The sequence below is a fragment of the Salarias fasciatus genome, chromosome 4 (assembly GCF_902148845.1).
Source record: "Salarias fasciatus chromosome 4, fSalaFa1.1, whole genome shotgun sequence".
Classification (NCBI taxonomy): Eukaryota; Metazoa; Chordata; class Actinopteri; order Blenniiformes; family Blenniidae; genus Salarias; species Salarias fasciatus.
In genome coordinates, this window is record NC_043748.1 from 25,684,335 (window position 1) to 25,700,826 (window position 16,492).

The 16,492-nt window shown below is 44.5% G+C and overlaps 1 protein-coding gene across 1 annotated transcript; it reads left to right on the plus strand.

Annotated features, from left to right (window-relative positions):
* Positions 1 to 10,791: 10,791 nt before the first annotated feature.
* On the plus strand, positions 10,792 to 12,885 carry hoxb13a (homeobox B13a). The gene is made up of 2 exons (XM_030090009.1): positions 10,792 to 11,524; positions 12,587 to 12,885. The coding sequence occupies exons 1-2, from the start codon at positions 10,792 to 10,794 to the stop codon at positions 12,832 to 12,834; spliced, it is 981 nt and encodes a 326-aa protein (XP_029945869.1). The 3' UTR covers positions 12,835 to 12,885.
* Positions 12,886 to 16,492: the final 3,607 nt, after the last annotated feature.

A 16,492-nucleotide genomic window follows, 5' to 3' on the forward strand; every position in this document is an offset into this window, starting at 1 on the left:
TAAAGGACAGTGTGTGTGTCAGCGTTACTGGTCCCGCGGCCTCGGACCCGCCTGATCCGCCGCAGAGCCTGGACCTGGATCAGAGCCACGAAAACGATCCTCACAATTCAGAAGAAAAATGAAACTTCAAAAAGCAAAGGCTTTAGATCGAGGAGGACATTATTCAGATCAGAATCAAGACTTTTCTTATTTTTCCTTCAAACAAAGACAAAACAATTATTATTGATTTTCTTTTTCACCTTTTTTTCTCCAGTGCTTAAAATAAATGTAAGATAATAACAATAATGATAATAATAATAATAATAATAATAATAATAATAATAATAATAACAGTCTTTTTTCCTCAAACCTTAAACAGGCTTGGTCGCAGGACTCGCTGACAGGAGGAAGTTTCCTCCTAGTAATCCTCAATAATCTCTCCTTCAGCCTCCGGACGACAAACTGAGATCCAGACATTTAGATTCAATCATGACGGAACGAACATGAGAGAAATCCAGCAGCTCCGCTTCACATGCAGCCCTCCAGCCAATCAAATGCTCCCTGGTTAATCAGAGAAGTCTCTGATCCATCGGGGATTTTTAGATTTACGTGCATTACAGGAATGATTCGTCCAGTCAGCCTGAGACCATGCAGTGAATCTGAGCTGAAGAGTTCCGAACCTTCTGGCTCATCTCTCCACTTATCTCACAATCATAAATACATTTGCAGCAGTTTTTGACAAAGTTATGATGCGATTCTCTTGACCAAGACTAGCCGAAAGAGAGGGCTACACCTGAAAAAAATACATTGTAGTTCTGTGATTTCTTTTACATTAAATAATCCCCAAAATAATACATTCATAATTTCCCTTGTGTTCACTGATGGGGCGACTGACCAGAAGCTTCATCTGTTCATGCAGTGACGTGTTTTTTTAAAAATTTATTTCAGTTCATTTATTTCAACTCATTAAACTCAGATGGTATTTCAAAATAAATACTCATTTGATCATATGTGGAATCATGCATTTCTTTTTATTTTGACAAACTTATTTTACTATGTATTATTTTAACAGCGGAGTGAATCTTGAGCAACATTTAAATAATCAACAGTTTCTCCAGAGTGAGACTGGGTTCCTGCCTCATTACATATATAATATATATAAAAAACAGGGTAAATTTCATAAGAATTCGTTCCTTCACAGGAATAATAATGCACAGAAACCACCAGGACACAGTTTCTGCATTTTTTTATTTTTACAGATTGAAATGTTCCTGGTTGCAGTTCTGACCTGTGAGAACAGACTGACGCTGATCCTGGAGCAGCTGACAGTGGATTAGAAGATCTCGACATTATTGCAGTTAGTTTTTAACATGACCCAACTTTTGAGATTTTTCAACACCACACACACACACACACACACACACACACACACACACACACAGCTGCTGTCCTCTTGTTAAATGATCAACAAGGTCAAGTTCAAGGACACCACACACAGTAATGTGTGTTAGTCTCCTGTGTTGTGTTGTGTTGTGTTGTGCTGTGCTGTGCTGTGCTGTGCTGTGCTGTGCTGTGCTGTGTTGTGTTGTGTTGTGTTGTGTTGTGTTGTGTTGTGTTGTGCAGATAATGGTCTGCAGAGTGTAAACATGAAGGAAGAGTCATATATTTCAGGTTAGCCTAACGATCCTTCTCATGATTTGGAGCGCTAAAGCTAAAGCTAGCATTGTGAGGATTAATCTAACGAAGATGGTTTTACTGTTTCAGTCACTTCCTCTTCCATTGCCAAAAAACTTTTTAGTGATGTTAATCTCATTCTTTGTAGATTTATTTGGAATAACAGAAAACTTCACTTTAATTCATTGTGTATGGGAATGCCCTGAATTGGTGACTTTTTGGAAAATGGTTGTTTCCACTTTAAGCAATATCACTAAAATACAAATGACTTGTTTGGCAAAAGTTTGTATTCTTGGACTGTATTCAGATAATTTTCCTGCTCATACCAAACAGAAGATCTTGATTATTTTTGCAGGTCAGGAGGATGGTAGCTTTACCTTGGAAAGAGACTCAAATGTCCTCAGCACGGTCCTGGTTAAAAGAGACGTCGCTGTGTGTTACTTTAGAGAAATTAACCTACATAATGAGGGGAAGAGCACAAGAATTTGAAGGATTCTGGGCGCCTTTAATTGACTTTCTCAAGAAATGACATGTACTCTTGTAAGGACATTGAATGTGACAGTCTATTTTTTGTACTGGGTTTATTATTTATTTATTTATTTATTTATTTATTTATTTATTTATTTATTTATTTATTTATTTGTGTTTGTTTTTTGATACATATTTGTTGTTTTGGAAAAATTCTAATAAAAAGACATTGTTGAAATAAAAGCTGTCATTGTTAGAGCTAAAGCTTTGTTTGGCTTCTTCAAATTTAGGATTTAAAGATCCATTTCTTATTTCCCCAACACTTTGTGGATTATTTTAATTATTTTGTCATTTAATATAAAATAAATGTAAAATGTCATCATAAGATCATGAATTTCAGCAAGTCTCTCAGAGATCAAACTGAGGAAAGTGACCCTCTTCAGCCTTTGAACAGCACTTTTTTAAAGCACGGAAGGAATTTAGAAGTGAGATGAAGTGCAGGGAGCAGAGTGTGTCTTTCAAATCTCAAGTGAAGAAGTTTGAAGTCTATGGAGCCACATTCTGGAAAGCACGGTGGAGGAACCATCGTGGAGTGGAGCAGCTTTTCTGACTGGAAAAGAGAAAACAGTGACAGTTTTTTAAACGGATAAATTCTGATCCAGCCTCAGCTCTTGACTTGATGGTTGTCCCTGCTGAGGCGGAGCGGCGAGGCCAGCGGCCAGAGGGATGTTTGTGGCTCAGTGTAGAAAACGCAGATACTCTCGGAGGCCTGACGGAGGAACTCGGATCAGCCCAGCTTCAATCTCTCCAGTTTCATGAGCCGCCTTCACGCCGGCGCTGGGGAGCCGCCAGCCTCTTTAATGAGCTGCAGTAATCATGCAGCATGGCCGCCCTGATGCTGCTGCAAGGGGGCGGAGCCACAGGCGTCCTGCCGCAGGCCACACTCACCACATGGTGAAAGCTCAGTGCGTCAACCTGCTGCGTCTTCATCACTGTCGCTTTCATTTCCTCCTGTTGTTCAATGATGTGAAACTAGAATTCAGTCTTGTTCAGGACTCAGACCAGCAGCTCGTCTCCGTCCTCCGAGGAGAGCTATAGGTCCAGACGTCTCGGACGGTTTTTTGTGCAGAAGATGTTTCGTGGCTCGAAGAAGCTGATTTTTCTTCTTTGTGTGTTTCTGATGATGGACTGGCTGACGTGAGACACAGTGGCTGTCAGGTGAGTCCTGTGTCTCCAGGACGTCACAACCATCGACGCGTCCTGAACAGTGTGAGGACTGGTTACTGGAGGTGTTGGAGCTGACCTCTGACCTCTGACCTCTGACCTGGAGCTGCCAGAGGAAGTGATCACATGTTGGATTGATGCTGAACGTCTCAACATGGCCGCTCAACAAACAAACAACAACAAAGGAAAAGACAACATGAGACAGACTGGCTGTAACGTCCTGACTGGGCGCTGACAAACCGACGCCGCTTTAAAATGTCACAGTGTGGTTTTAGAAAGCAGTTTGCTTCCAGGTGGAAAATGTTACAGTGAAATAAATGAACACTTCAAATCACTGAACATTCCGAGGAGCAGAAACCAAAGTGTCATGGAGCATGAAATGAAATGATGAACACATGAAAAATGACACAAAAATGCATCCAGTAAAGGAACAGTCTGATAAACGCCTGAACCGCAGAAATGTGAATGAGTTCAAATCACAAAGGCGATTCAGAGGCTCAGTGAGTGAGAAATGTACAATAAAATGATTCAAACACTCCCACTGTTCACCTGCCACTGAAGGAACGTTCCCTTTCAACAATCTGTCGACAACATCGATGAGCCGTGGTATCAGAATTTTTACATGATGGTTTAAGCAACTCCAATAAAGCAATGCATTGCTGTAGACTGCTTCAACAGCAAAATCCACATTTTAGACAAAACAGCAAAGCCACTCAGTTCCGGTGAGCCCGGTATTCAGGTTATCGTCACTGCTGTACTGCAGACCTCCATATGTGAGGAAACACCCAGGGAGACGACTTTAGCATGCAGCTGTTGTTTTTTCATTTTTCCAAAGGCGGCTGACTTCAAGCTGAAGAGATGCTGGACATGCTGGGGAGAAGACTGGAGGAGGAGCAGACTGGATGTGGATGAGAGACACTGGTGCTGGACGCCATGTCAAGGTCACAGCCTGATCTAGAACACATCCCCAGTCTGAGGAGGACCGACAGAGAGCTGGACAGTCTCTGGCTGGTCTGTCCAGAGGAAGCTCAGCCTGACCCTTCACAATAAGATGCACATTTAGAGGGCAAACGCAGAAACGCCATGCTGCTTCCTGCTTTATCCAGGACTGTGAAGTCCTGCAGCACCAGAGCAGGGACATGGAGCAGATCAGGCTCTTGGATCAGAGGAGACCAGCCCAGCTGGATCTGCAGAACAGCTGAGGGGTTGACCATGGAACTGCCAAGCCCTGAGCTGCACTTCAGGAGAAACAGGAGAGAAGATTCAGGCTTTTTTCATCCCTGGATTTCACTCTGGAAATCACTTTGAGCCTGTTTTAGAGACGGGCTACAGATCAGGTTTTTCATTATTTCTTCTTCAGCAGAGCAGAACAGCAGTGGGAGGAGCTGGATTCTGAGGCGGCGTCCATCCCACCGCAGCCTGACGTGTCCGACTGTCCCACACACTGAAGGACAGCATGGCTGTGAGCAGAAGACTGAATGGACAGGAGAAAATGAAGGAGAGAGATTTGAAGAGGAGCCGGATGATATGAATCCAGAGACTCTCCCACAGGATGAGAAGAATGATTTCCTAAGGAGAACCTCAACTCTGAGCTTTAGATGGAGTTAGGTTCTTTTTTTAAGATGCTCATTTCAATAAAACATTTGTAAAAACAAAAAGTAACAAAATCTAATTGTCTTTATTTAAAAAATGTATGTTTCTTTCTGTGTTTGGTTTCATTAAACATGTCAGGAGTTCACAAGAAACAGCTTCCAGCTCTTTAGCTGTAGATTATGAATGAAACTCTGTCTCTCTCACACACACACACACACACACACACACTTTCCACACATGTATTTCCAACAGAATCAGAATGTATGGAAACAAACAGGAGCAGTCCTTCAGGTTCTCCTTGCTGTGCTGAGAGTCTGCAGGATCCAGTTCAACGATCTGCTTCATCTGCTCTCCAGACCTGGACCTCACAGCATGTTCATTTCCTAAAACACTTTCTACTGAAATGATTTCTGAAAAAAGTCAAAGTATGAGAAACTTGTTTGTGTCTGTAAAGCTTATAAGTTAGTTCAACTCAATGGTTTGAGGAAAGTAATTCCAGTTTAATAACTCAATAGAAATGTTTTTGTACTTGAATTGTTTATATTAACATGAATATTTATTCCTTGTCCAGGTAACCTGGATAAACACAGTTAATACCAATTCTATTAAGTTAGTTTAACTTTAAACCACTTCACACTGTGTGACTGAAGTCAGATCTATGTCTATGTATCTAGAGTCCTTGTTTTTCATTTTCATGTTTTCAAACAGAACGTCTGGCTTCCTGGTCGTCTGGTGAAGAGACATCATCAAGCAGTTCAGAATATGAAGTGAGTTCATAGGGATTCAGGGTAGAAGAGGAGACTGGCTGTCATCTCACGCTGAATGCAGATGAAGGTGGAGCAGCTTGTGTTGGTAGGTAAAGGTGGAGCAGGGCCGTGAGCTGCTCTGCCAGCGGCTGCTGCAGTTTGGACAGAGGAATGTTTTTCCTCTCCTGCTGCTCTGCTGTCTCCTCGGCAGACTCTCTTCACCGGATGTTTTCTCTCGTTGGCAGCAGGTGCATCAGTCAAGCTCTGAGCTGTGAAACAATCTGCTGATCCATCCTCCTGCCGGAACAGGACGGGTCTCCCCTGAAAGACAGGAAACGTCTTCAGAAGACACACACCATCATGACAGACGACCCCCCCCCCCCCCCCCCCCCCCCCCACCACCACCACCACCACCACCACCACCAGGAGGAGCTTTCCACTTCACCTCAGAACATCTGAGCTTCAGCTGAGGCTTTTTAACTTTTTTATGTTGCAGCATTTAGAAATTCTCCTGGACTGATGCAGCAGTTTCCAGTGGATCAGTATTTCTTCTGTTGAAGCTCTGCTGCAGGAGCCTGACTGGCAGACAGCCCTTCACTGTGACCGCCAGCTCATTCTCCTGCACACGCACACACACACACACACACACACACACACACACACACACACACACACACACACACACACACACACACACACACACTGCCTCAGTCATTCATAGATTGATGTGTTTTGGCTCATATCACCTGAGGTTCAACATGAGCAAATCTTTAATAGATTCATAAATATACGATAAACTCTGATATTATTAATGTTATGGTGTTATTTAATCTAAGATGGAGTGATTCCAATTTATGATCAAAGGTAGGATTATGACTTTTTACATTTTGAGAAGTCAGCTAAAAACGCGTTTTGTTTCACTTCTTTTATTTCAGTCGGTTTTTCAGTGGAGGAAAAACAACTGAAAGGCTTTTTGACAGCAGTTTGACAGACGACGGAGAGGAAGTTACTGCAACACTGGTTCACTTCTGAGAAAATTAAATTACAAACAATAAATTACAAACTATCATACAAAAATCCCCCCAGGGAATCTGATCTTCGATTCTTTGAGAACAGTTTTTAAACTATTTATTTACCGCCTGTTCTTTAAGTGAGAAAGAAACTTTAAAACAAACCAGTGAAATTTTTAAATTCAGAATTTCCATCATTTTTTTTTTCTGTGTTTCACTGACTTCAGAACGATTTCGCACTCTGGACACTACCTCAGCTTTAACTGTAATTTGTTTTTAATGTACGCATATGGTGAAGCTATTCTATTCTATTCTATTCTATTCTAGTATTTTATTTTTGATAATATACGTGTTCATGATCGAACCAAAGAATAGAATTTTAAGAATATCAGTAACCGTGACGAACATGGCGTCAGTAGTTGATGAGTGCAGCGCGGTGTGTGAAGTCCAAGAGATTTTATTTTTTTTCTGTTTTCAGACAATCTTCGAGCTGTTCCTGTCAGCTCTCCCTGGTTGGTGGTCATCCTGTGTGCTGGTCTCGGTTCTGAAACCCATTCTGACAGAGGCTGCGTCCCTTTGTCATAAATACTCCAAATGCAGGCTGAGCCGCGCGCATTTACGCATTAGGCCTTCATGAATGAACAGACGAGCTTTTAAATCCGTCCTATCGTGCAGGTTTGTATCGCCCTTTATTTTGACTGAATGATGATGAAATATTCAAACACAAGTTTTGATTAGCGAAAACTAAAACAATCCATTTTACAAGAAATAAATCAACGGATTGACATTTTGTGAACTCTCCGTCCTCCGATGTCAGTGATCTGAAGCAGGACTCTGCTCTGCGCATGGATTTCCCTGAATGTACAGTAAACCATCAGAAAGCGTCGCTCATCCTGGCGCTGTGCTCGGCCCGGGGCTCATTCCGCTTTCTGCCAGGAAACGCTGGATTCTCTGAGGAGTCGCTCTCTGGAGCTCGCGCTGGATCGAGCTGGATTTCCTTCGTTAATGATTTATTTCTGCAGAGAGGTGCAGCCTGATTGTTTGTGTTTATACTGGTTATATTGGAGCGAGCCGTTGCCCATCTCTGAGACAGCATGGCGTCTACACACACACACACACACACACACACACACACACACACACACACACACACACAGAAGCTTCAAGGTGTGCGGTGGCCTTGAACTTGAGCTCATTACATCTGTGTCTTTCTGTCTGCAGCACCCCCCCCCCCCCCCACCCCCCTCCCCCACCTCCCTCTCTGTCCCTCCGTGTTAAACTTGACCTTGACCCTCAGGGGCCAGTCTGAAAGCCCCCACCCCTCTCCACCCCTCCCACCACCGGCAGCGCCAGCAGACCACACTGGGACAGAGACTGGCTGTCTGGGTGGTTTTCCGTGTGTGTGTGTGTGTGTGTGTGTGTGTGTGTGTGTGTGTGTGTGTGTGTGTGTGTGTGTGTGTGTGTGTGTGTGTGTGTTTGTCGTGTTGAAGCATCTCTGAGGAACTTGCAGTGAAGTGGAAGTCCGCAGCCTCCTCCTCTCCGCCTCTGCAGGTTTCGTCTCCATCACCTGCCTGTCATCAGAGCAGAAAGCTCTCTCTCTCTCTCTCTCTCTCTCTCTCTCTCTCTCTCTCTCACACACACACACACACACACACACACACACACACACACACACACACACACACACACACACACACACCGACACGAGACATGACGGGAAACAACACAAAACATGACGGACATGGAGAAAACCTGCAACCTTCACGCGCTCTTTAATGTGGTCACGGACTCGTTCAAGCAGCATTCTAACATCTTCAGAAAAAACGCGGAGTTTACACCAGAGAAGTGAGAAAACAGAATTATTTACTGAAAAAGACAGAGGAAGGTAGAAATAAAGCTATTCTCGCTTTTTAGAGGATTTAAGATTTGAGACTGTCGTCGTTAAGGCCCAGCGAGCGGAGGGTTGAAAAAATAGAAATGGGTAAAAGACGCAAAAAGGACAGAAGAGTCCGGCGCGCACGTGAGGAGACTTTTTCCTTCAGCACTTATAGAAACAAACCAAATAATACAGGGGATGCAGATGATTTTAGAACAAGCGTCCTGTCAGACATTCATCTATCTGCTAAATTAAATTCCCGTTTGGAAGCAGTTTGTTTGCGGCGGTCCACGCCTGAAAGGAATGAATCCGTTTGGCAGAAATGCAGAATTAATGCTTCATGTTAAAAAACGAAAATCCCAGTTTTTCTTTGGTTATTAAAGCGGTGAAACTTTCTCTTTTCTGTCCCCAGTAAATCTAAAATCCTATCAAATAACGTTTCCTTTCCGTGTCTCCTAAACGAATCCGTCCACGCCGTGCTGCACATGTCCACACAGTCCGCACAGAGACGACTAATAGATGGTTCCGTTATTTTCACATTTCCACCCAAGCAACTGTAATTTCGATCAAGCTGCAAATGCTAATTCATTCTAGTCCAGGACGATTGATAAAAAGCAGATGGATCGGAGTGTTTGGATGAAGCCGTCAGCAGGCCACGCTGTTCACTGTAGACAGAATTAAAGCTTTGGATTCTTTAATCTTATTAAATTACCAATAACAAACTAACCATGGTCATGTTTTAATGCATATCAATATCTATGACAACACGGATGGCTGCCAGAAACCCTCTTTGTTAAAGAGCATTTGAGACAGTTTCAGACTCATTCAATTCTTCTGGAGATTCACCTCATCAGTGTTTTCCTGGCAGTTTCTCACTCAGCCTGAACCAACGAGCGTATCAGAAATGAAACTGTCATCCAGAAGCCATGTTCCTCAGATCTTGCAAAAACAAAGATCCATGCAAATCATAGGCAAAGACTAACAAAACAAAAGAAAAAAAAGGAAAAAAAAGGAATTATACAGATCATGTGAAAACTATTTCAATGCTCCAATATTGATTATGAAAAACCGAAATGCTTTCCGTGCGTATTGTTTCCTCTTAAACATTTTTAAATTTGTGCCGAGTTCATGAGAATCATTCAGTCTTTTGAAATGAACTTTAAATGTTGAGGAGAATTATTATGAGGGTATTATTCCCTTCAGACTTTCTGTTCAAAAACACGTTTCAAAAGAGACAAAATATTGAGAATGCTTACACCTTAAACTTTGATTATTCACTGACAGTAACTGATGTTTCTAATTCACTAATTCAGGACCTCTCTGTCAGAATAGAGTTGCAGATATGAGACACCAGTGAGGCTCGAGCCGCGGGTCTGTGGTTCCGCAGGGAAAGTTGTCTTGTTGAGTCACGCTGAGCGGAGAAAAGGGAAAAACATGCCCGCTGATTACTGCAACGTTGCTCAGTTTTTTCCCCCACAAAGGAGCATTATTCAAATGTACGAAAATGTGCAGATTTTTTTCCAAAAATGTGCTCTCCATAAAAACAAAGAGTAAATTAGGAGATCCCCTCTCACGTGTATTTTTCAGTGACTCTATTGAGGATATTGTTTTAGTACTGGCCCGCTTCAGATCCAATTCAGGGAATCTCCCGTGCGTATTTACGCACAAAGCGAAGCCTGTCTGTTGCAGTGATATCTTTTGTGTTCTCGATTCATGTCATCGTGATCAGATCACACACTTGAGTTTGGCATAATGCAGCTGCACCAGACAAAGCGGCGCGCACAGGAAACTGAACCGATCAGCTCGTAAAAGGATTTTTTTTTCTTTGACGGACAGTCGACGCAAGTCTGTCCTGCTCTCTTTCCCCCTCTTGTCCCATCACGTGATTATCCGGTCCCATCCAATGGACACGCGCCCCCTCCTCTCCTCTGGTCCTGGGGGCTTGTTGCGTCAACTTTGTGATTGGGATGAAACCGAAGGTCCGGTCGGTTACCGGGAGACTTCGTGCCGGAGCGTGCGCCGTCACCAAACCTGTCACAGCAGCGTTCAGCGGGCTATGACAGAGCCCGTGGCCACTGAACTGAATTATCTGATGTGCTGAGGAGAGCCGGGAGGCAGAGGAGAGCACCAGCCGTCCTCTTCCAGCCAATGCAGGAGCTTCACGCGAGCACCGGACGCACTGCGAGAGGAAGCGGCGGCCAGATCGTGTAAAGGCGCGCATATGACAGCCTCCCTGGTGCTCAATCCTCGGTGGCCCGCGGACACGGTGATGTTTGTGTATGACAACAACCTGGACGACCTGAACAAAAACATGGAGGGGCTGGTCGGAAGCGGCAACTTCGCCGCTGCCGCCACTGCGGCGAGCCAGTGCCGCAACATCATGGCGCACTCAGCGGCCGCCGCGGCTCTGGGAGGCCACCCGTCCGGCCTGGTGCACTCCTCGGCCGGATACCCCGCGGTGGAAGTGCCCGCTTCGAGCTCCAGCGAGACGGCCGCGTCCTCGGGGAAGCAGTACGCCGCGGGACCGTGTCCCGCCGCCGCCGCCGTGCCGCACCAGAGCTCCTCGGCCGCCACCGCGTTGCCCTACAGCTACTTCGGTAACGGTTACTACCCGTGCAGGATGGGCCGGGGGTCTCTCAAGTCGTGCACCCAGGCGGCCGGAGCCGCGCTCAGCTCGCAGTACATGGACACGACGGTGAACTCAGACGAGTACCCGAACCACCGGGCCAAAGAGTTCGCGTTTTACCACGGCTACCCCAGCCCGTACCAGTCCATGGCCAGCTACCTGGACGTGTCTGTGGTGCAGACGCTGGGCACCGGGGAGCCGCGCCACGACACCCTGCTCCCCATGGACAGCTACCAGCCCTGGGCACTGACCAACGGCTGGGGAGGCCAGATGTACTGCTCCAAAGACCAGGCGCAGGCCGGGCATCTGTGGAAGTCCGCTCTGGCGGGTAAATACCTTTACTCTTTAAAACTGAAGCGAGTGAGATGTGAACGCTGATACTTTATAAGTCACTCACTGAGAAAAAATACAGAGTTGTCTGCTTCAGTTAGACGAGCCTTGATTGACCAGTCTTCATGTTATATGGAAAATACACGATAATGATTAAGAAACACACTTGTTGATAATATCCTAACTGATCCGCCTGCTGACGCGCGAGCTGTCTTTCATATTTTCAAACCTAATGAACTGAAAGTAACTGAAACCAACAGCAAAATCTCATGTAGGAATTCCAAATGCTTCTTTTTCAGCTTCATTAAGCTCAAGGTCATCTCTAAACATTTATAAAGGTCATATGTTCGCTGTAGCGGCTGACCCGCCGCTTCATGATGATCTGATTAAAGGAGGCTGATGTGCCTCATCGTGCACCGTCCCTGTACGGGAAGCCTTTAAAAATAATGAGTGCAAATCCTACTCTTCCTAATTGGGCTGTAATGTGGCACGTGGAATTGTCCTCAGTTTATGATTTCTCAGCTCACAGAACAACTCGGCAATAAATAAAGCAACGCAGCCGCAACGCTGAAACAACCCATCAAGGTTTTTCATATTTAGATTATACACGTGCAGGGAGGGGGAGAAGGGGGTCTTCACACCTTTCTTCCTTGGAAAACGGATAATTGTTCCCTCTTTCTATCATTTTGACCTCTTGAAGCGAACGCTCTTCAATTTCCCTCATTAAACGAAAAGCCCTCAAAAACGCTGCATGGCCCGGGGTTTCCTCGTGCACGGCTGCATGTGCGCACGGATGCGCATGAAGATGTCTGTGCTCTATATCGTGTAGGTCGTGATAAATTTGGATTTGCGTTCAGACGGCCTCCATGTTTCCCGTCTGTGTCGCAGGATGATCGTCCAATCCGCGTCGAGCGTGAAGACGCAGCACGCGGACACGCACCACAGTCTGCCCGCGCTCCACAGAGGAAGCGTGTAGTGCAGACCGTGCAGCGCGTGCGTGTGCGTGCGCGTTGTGTTGCAGCCGGCTCCTCAGTGCCATTGTCCTCTCCTCTCTTGCCAGACGTGGTGGCGCACCAGCACGACGGCTCGCCGTTCCGCCGCGTGCGGAAGAAGCGGATCCCGTACACCAAGGCGCAGCTGAAGGAGCTGGAGAGGGAGTACGCCGCCAACAAGTTCATCACCAAGGACAAGAGGAGGAAGATCTCTGCCGTGACCAGCCTGTCGGAGCGGCAGATCACCATCTGGTTCCAGAACAGGAGGGTGAAGGAGAAGAAGTTCATGGCCAAAGTGAAGAGCAGCGCGCCTTAGCGCGCGGCAGCGCGCGGGCCGCCGCTGCGTGTTCCAGTCAGGATGCTTTAGTGAAGGAACTCACCGTTCAGACGGTAAATGTAACTCTCGGCGCGCGGGGAACTGGAGGCTGGACGTGGTGCTCCCAGCGACTGCGGCTGTGCGCGTGTCCGTGTGCTCCGACAAACGAAAGACTTTAAAAAAAGACAGAAAAGACTGAAGTGAACCAAAGCCGTCCGAGGCGACCTGTAAATACAGCACTTTCCTGCCTGCGTCCGTGTTTGTGTCCGTCTGTTGTCGTGCTCAGTGTTGTTCGTGCTTCGTTACTGCAGTTAAAACGTTATCATCCTGTCGATACTGTTTATATCCCTGTAATCAAATTATAGCGACATAATAAATTGGTATAATCCCGAATTAGTGTCCAGCAGGTTTTATATCCTCCGAATCTGCTCCGTGAGAAGATGTTGGAATTTATCTGCGGGAATTTCTTCCTGTTCACAACACGTGCAAACAAACCCGCAAAGAGCCAGGAGGGACAGCTGGCGAGCAGCAAAGCCTTTATGAGTCTGAACCGTCCTCACCGCACAGCCTTGGTATCCAGTCCGCATTATCACTTCTGTCTCTGTTAACGGGAGACACTCAGAGCCTGGCCGGTGCTCGGAGGACACGCCGCATCCTGCCAGAGAGTTACTCACATCCCCATGACGGCTTCAGATCCAAATACTCACACAGCTCAGAAAGCCTTTCCTTCTGAGAGAAACTACAACATTCCAATTTAACTGAATTAAACGCAAACTTTACAAACAGAAACCAGCCCAACATTCAAACGGAGGCATAGTTCCAGTTGTCCCTGAACCGTTCTTATTCAGGCGGCCCTGATCTGGAAGCGTCCAGATCCTCGGGTTCTCTTCAGACTCACCTGAAACACACACTGATCCCGGTGTGTGTTAAAGCTTCTCGCTGAAACACCGCCTACTTCTTTCTGTCTTAACATTAATTTTCCTTATCGTGATTATTTGAATAATTTCAGTAATTAATCGTGATGAATTGTTTTGAATTGCGTGTTTAAAACTCTGTTGCTTTGCATTTCAGGGGAGTTTAAAGAATTAAATGTAAAATATTGATCAGTCCAATCAGGAACTTGCAATGTTGCCATTTCAACTTAAATTAAATTCACACAATCTCTAACTTTAACCCTTCTGATCATAAACCTGACAAAATTACAAGCTCTCATGAATTCTCGGGACTGGTTGAATTGAAATTGATTGTTGAAATTACAACATTGTTGGAGGGACTGAGTTCTTATTTGGATTTTCTTTCAAAATAAAGTGCCATGTAGACAAGCCTAATAAAATGTCTACAAACAATAATAATGTAAAAAATTAGAACAAACAACCGAACCTCACCCTAATTCAGCAATTAATCAATATTTAAAAAAATATTTTAACAGCCCTTCATTAATTAATCAGATTACCTCTCAACAGCCCTAAAAAAATCTTTTGAATGTTTTTCCTCTGGGAACTGAACCCAGCCGTCCATTTTTGGCCCACTGGCCATATATTTGCCACCTCTGCTTCAGCCGGACATGTACACACTTTGGTGAATTTGAATAAATGATTTGCCCACATTACTCCTCCGCAGACTTTAAATCTGTGGTTTGAGCATAAAACACGAAAAATACACCATAAACTCCGCGCTTTAGCGTGAACTTCAGCTGGAATTTGAACAAAACACAAAAACAACTCAGATCTGAGGAAATAATCATCCGAAAGCCCGAAAATGCAGGCAGTCCAGTTTTGAATGAGTTCTAAGAGAAACGCCCACAGAACAGAAGAGAGGCATTAAACTGGCCATTGTCTGCGCGTCCTGTGTGTGTGTGTGTGTGTGTGTGTGTGTGTGTGTGTGTGTGTGTGTGTGTGTGTGTGTGTGTGTGTGTGTGTGTGTGTGTGTGTGTGTGCCCTTGACCTTGGGAGTCACGTGACCAGCCGTTGTGTCTGCTTCTGCACTCCGCTCCTCAGTCTGGATGTGAAATCGAACTGGAGGTTCTGCTGACCCTTCGACTCTTTCAGCTTTTGACTCAGTTTATTCTGGAAAACGGGGCAGAATTTGCCACGAGCACCGAGAAGCACTTTGCTTCTGTTAAGATGAGAAAATCAAGGCTGGAAATCCATTTAGAAATTTTAGTTACCGAATTAATGTGCATGTAAACCCAATTCACATCATTTCTCAAAGTTTATTGACTCCGCTGTTTAAATCACCTCACAACAGGAAATGTTAAATTAAATTAACTTAAATGAAATTAAACTGAATTGAATTGAATTGAATTGTTTTGAATTGAACTGAAAGGAATTAAATTAAATTAAATTGAAATGAATTGAAATGGATTAAATTAAATTAAAAATAAATGAAATGAAATGAAATTAAAATAAATTAAAACCCTAAAAGCTTTTTTACACAGTTGTTTGGTTATTGAAAAATCACAATTCAAAATTAGCTTTGGTCTGTCTTTAAATTACTAATAAAAATCAGAACAGCCTACAAATAACAATAGAAAAACATCTTTGTCTCTCTGTAAGGAACGACAGTCGACTTTTCATTTTGACAGTAATTGCATTAAAACAAAAAGACTTCTTTTGAACTCCAACTTGGTTTCTCGCCGTTTGAATTAAAAGGAGAATTTCTCCGTGAAACCCGGTAAAGCGCGCGCGTCCTGCTTCAACAGAGGATTTCTGCATGTCTTCAGTAAAATGAAATGAAATGTAGTCACCAAACTTCGACCTTCAGGAGTGTGAGAATTTATTTGTGAGATCTTTTAGAACTTCTTTAAATACGACGTGAAATAATCTGGACGGCGCTGATTTAATAAATTAACATTTGAGAAAAGAAAAAAAAGAAATTGAACTTTAAATGAAAAATATTGGTCAGATTTAAGATGATGTGGAACAGTGGCTGGATTTTTCTGGAAATCCCGTGTTGTGTGTGTGTGTGTGTGTGTGTGTGTGTGTGTGTGTCAGACCGTTAAACATTAACATTGAACTTGACAAACGGCGGTGCGCTCCGCTGCCTGTTGACTCTCTTTACGGCTCCGTCTCTGTCCTCCTTTAAAACCAACAATACCGACGGAAGACCTGCAGCTCATAAAGCTGGCGCTCCCCTTTAGTCCAAATACCAGAAAATAGGAGGAGCAGGAGGAGGAGGAGGAGGAAGAGGAGGTGAGAGCCTCACGCGCTCTCACTTTATTCTCACGACAAACAGACTCAGTTTGTTTCATGTTCATTTACTGTGCTCTTGTGTTTTCATCCAAATGGTGTAGAAATCCGCGGTGTGTGTGTGTGCGTGTGTGTGTGTGTGTGTGTGTGTGTGTGTGTGTGTGTGTGTGTGTGTGTGTGTGTGTGTGTGAGGTGATACGACATGACTCAGGAAACACTTATAAAATTAAATCCACCCCAAACAGATCCCAAAATAGATAAATACACACTAAGTCTAAAGCATAAGAGAATAAATTCTGAGTTTAGTTTAGTGGCAGCAGCTGAGCGGCACGGTGGAGCAGTGGTTAGTGCTCCAGTCTCCTGGAGGGGTGCTCATGAGTCCAGGTCATGCCCGAAATTACGACCATTTTTCAAACTGAAGCGCCTCTAGTGGCCATGTGAATAACGTCACGGACCAATCTCGTGTGTGT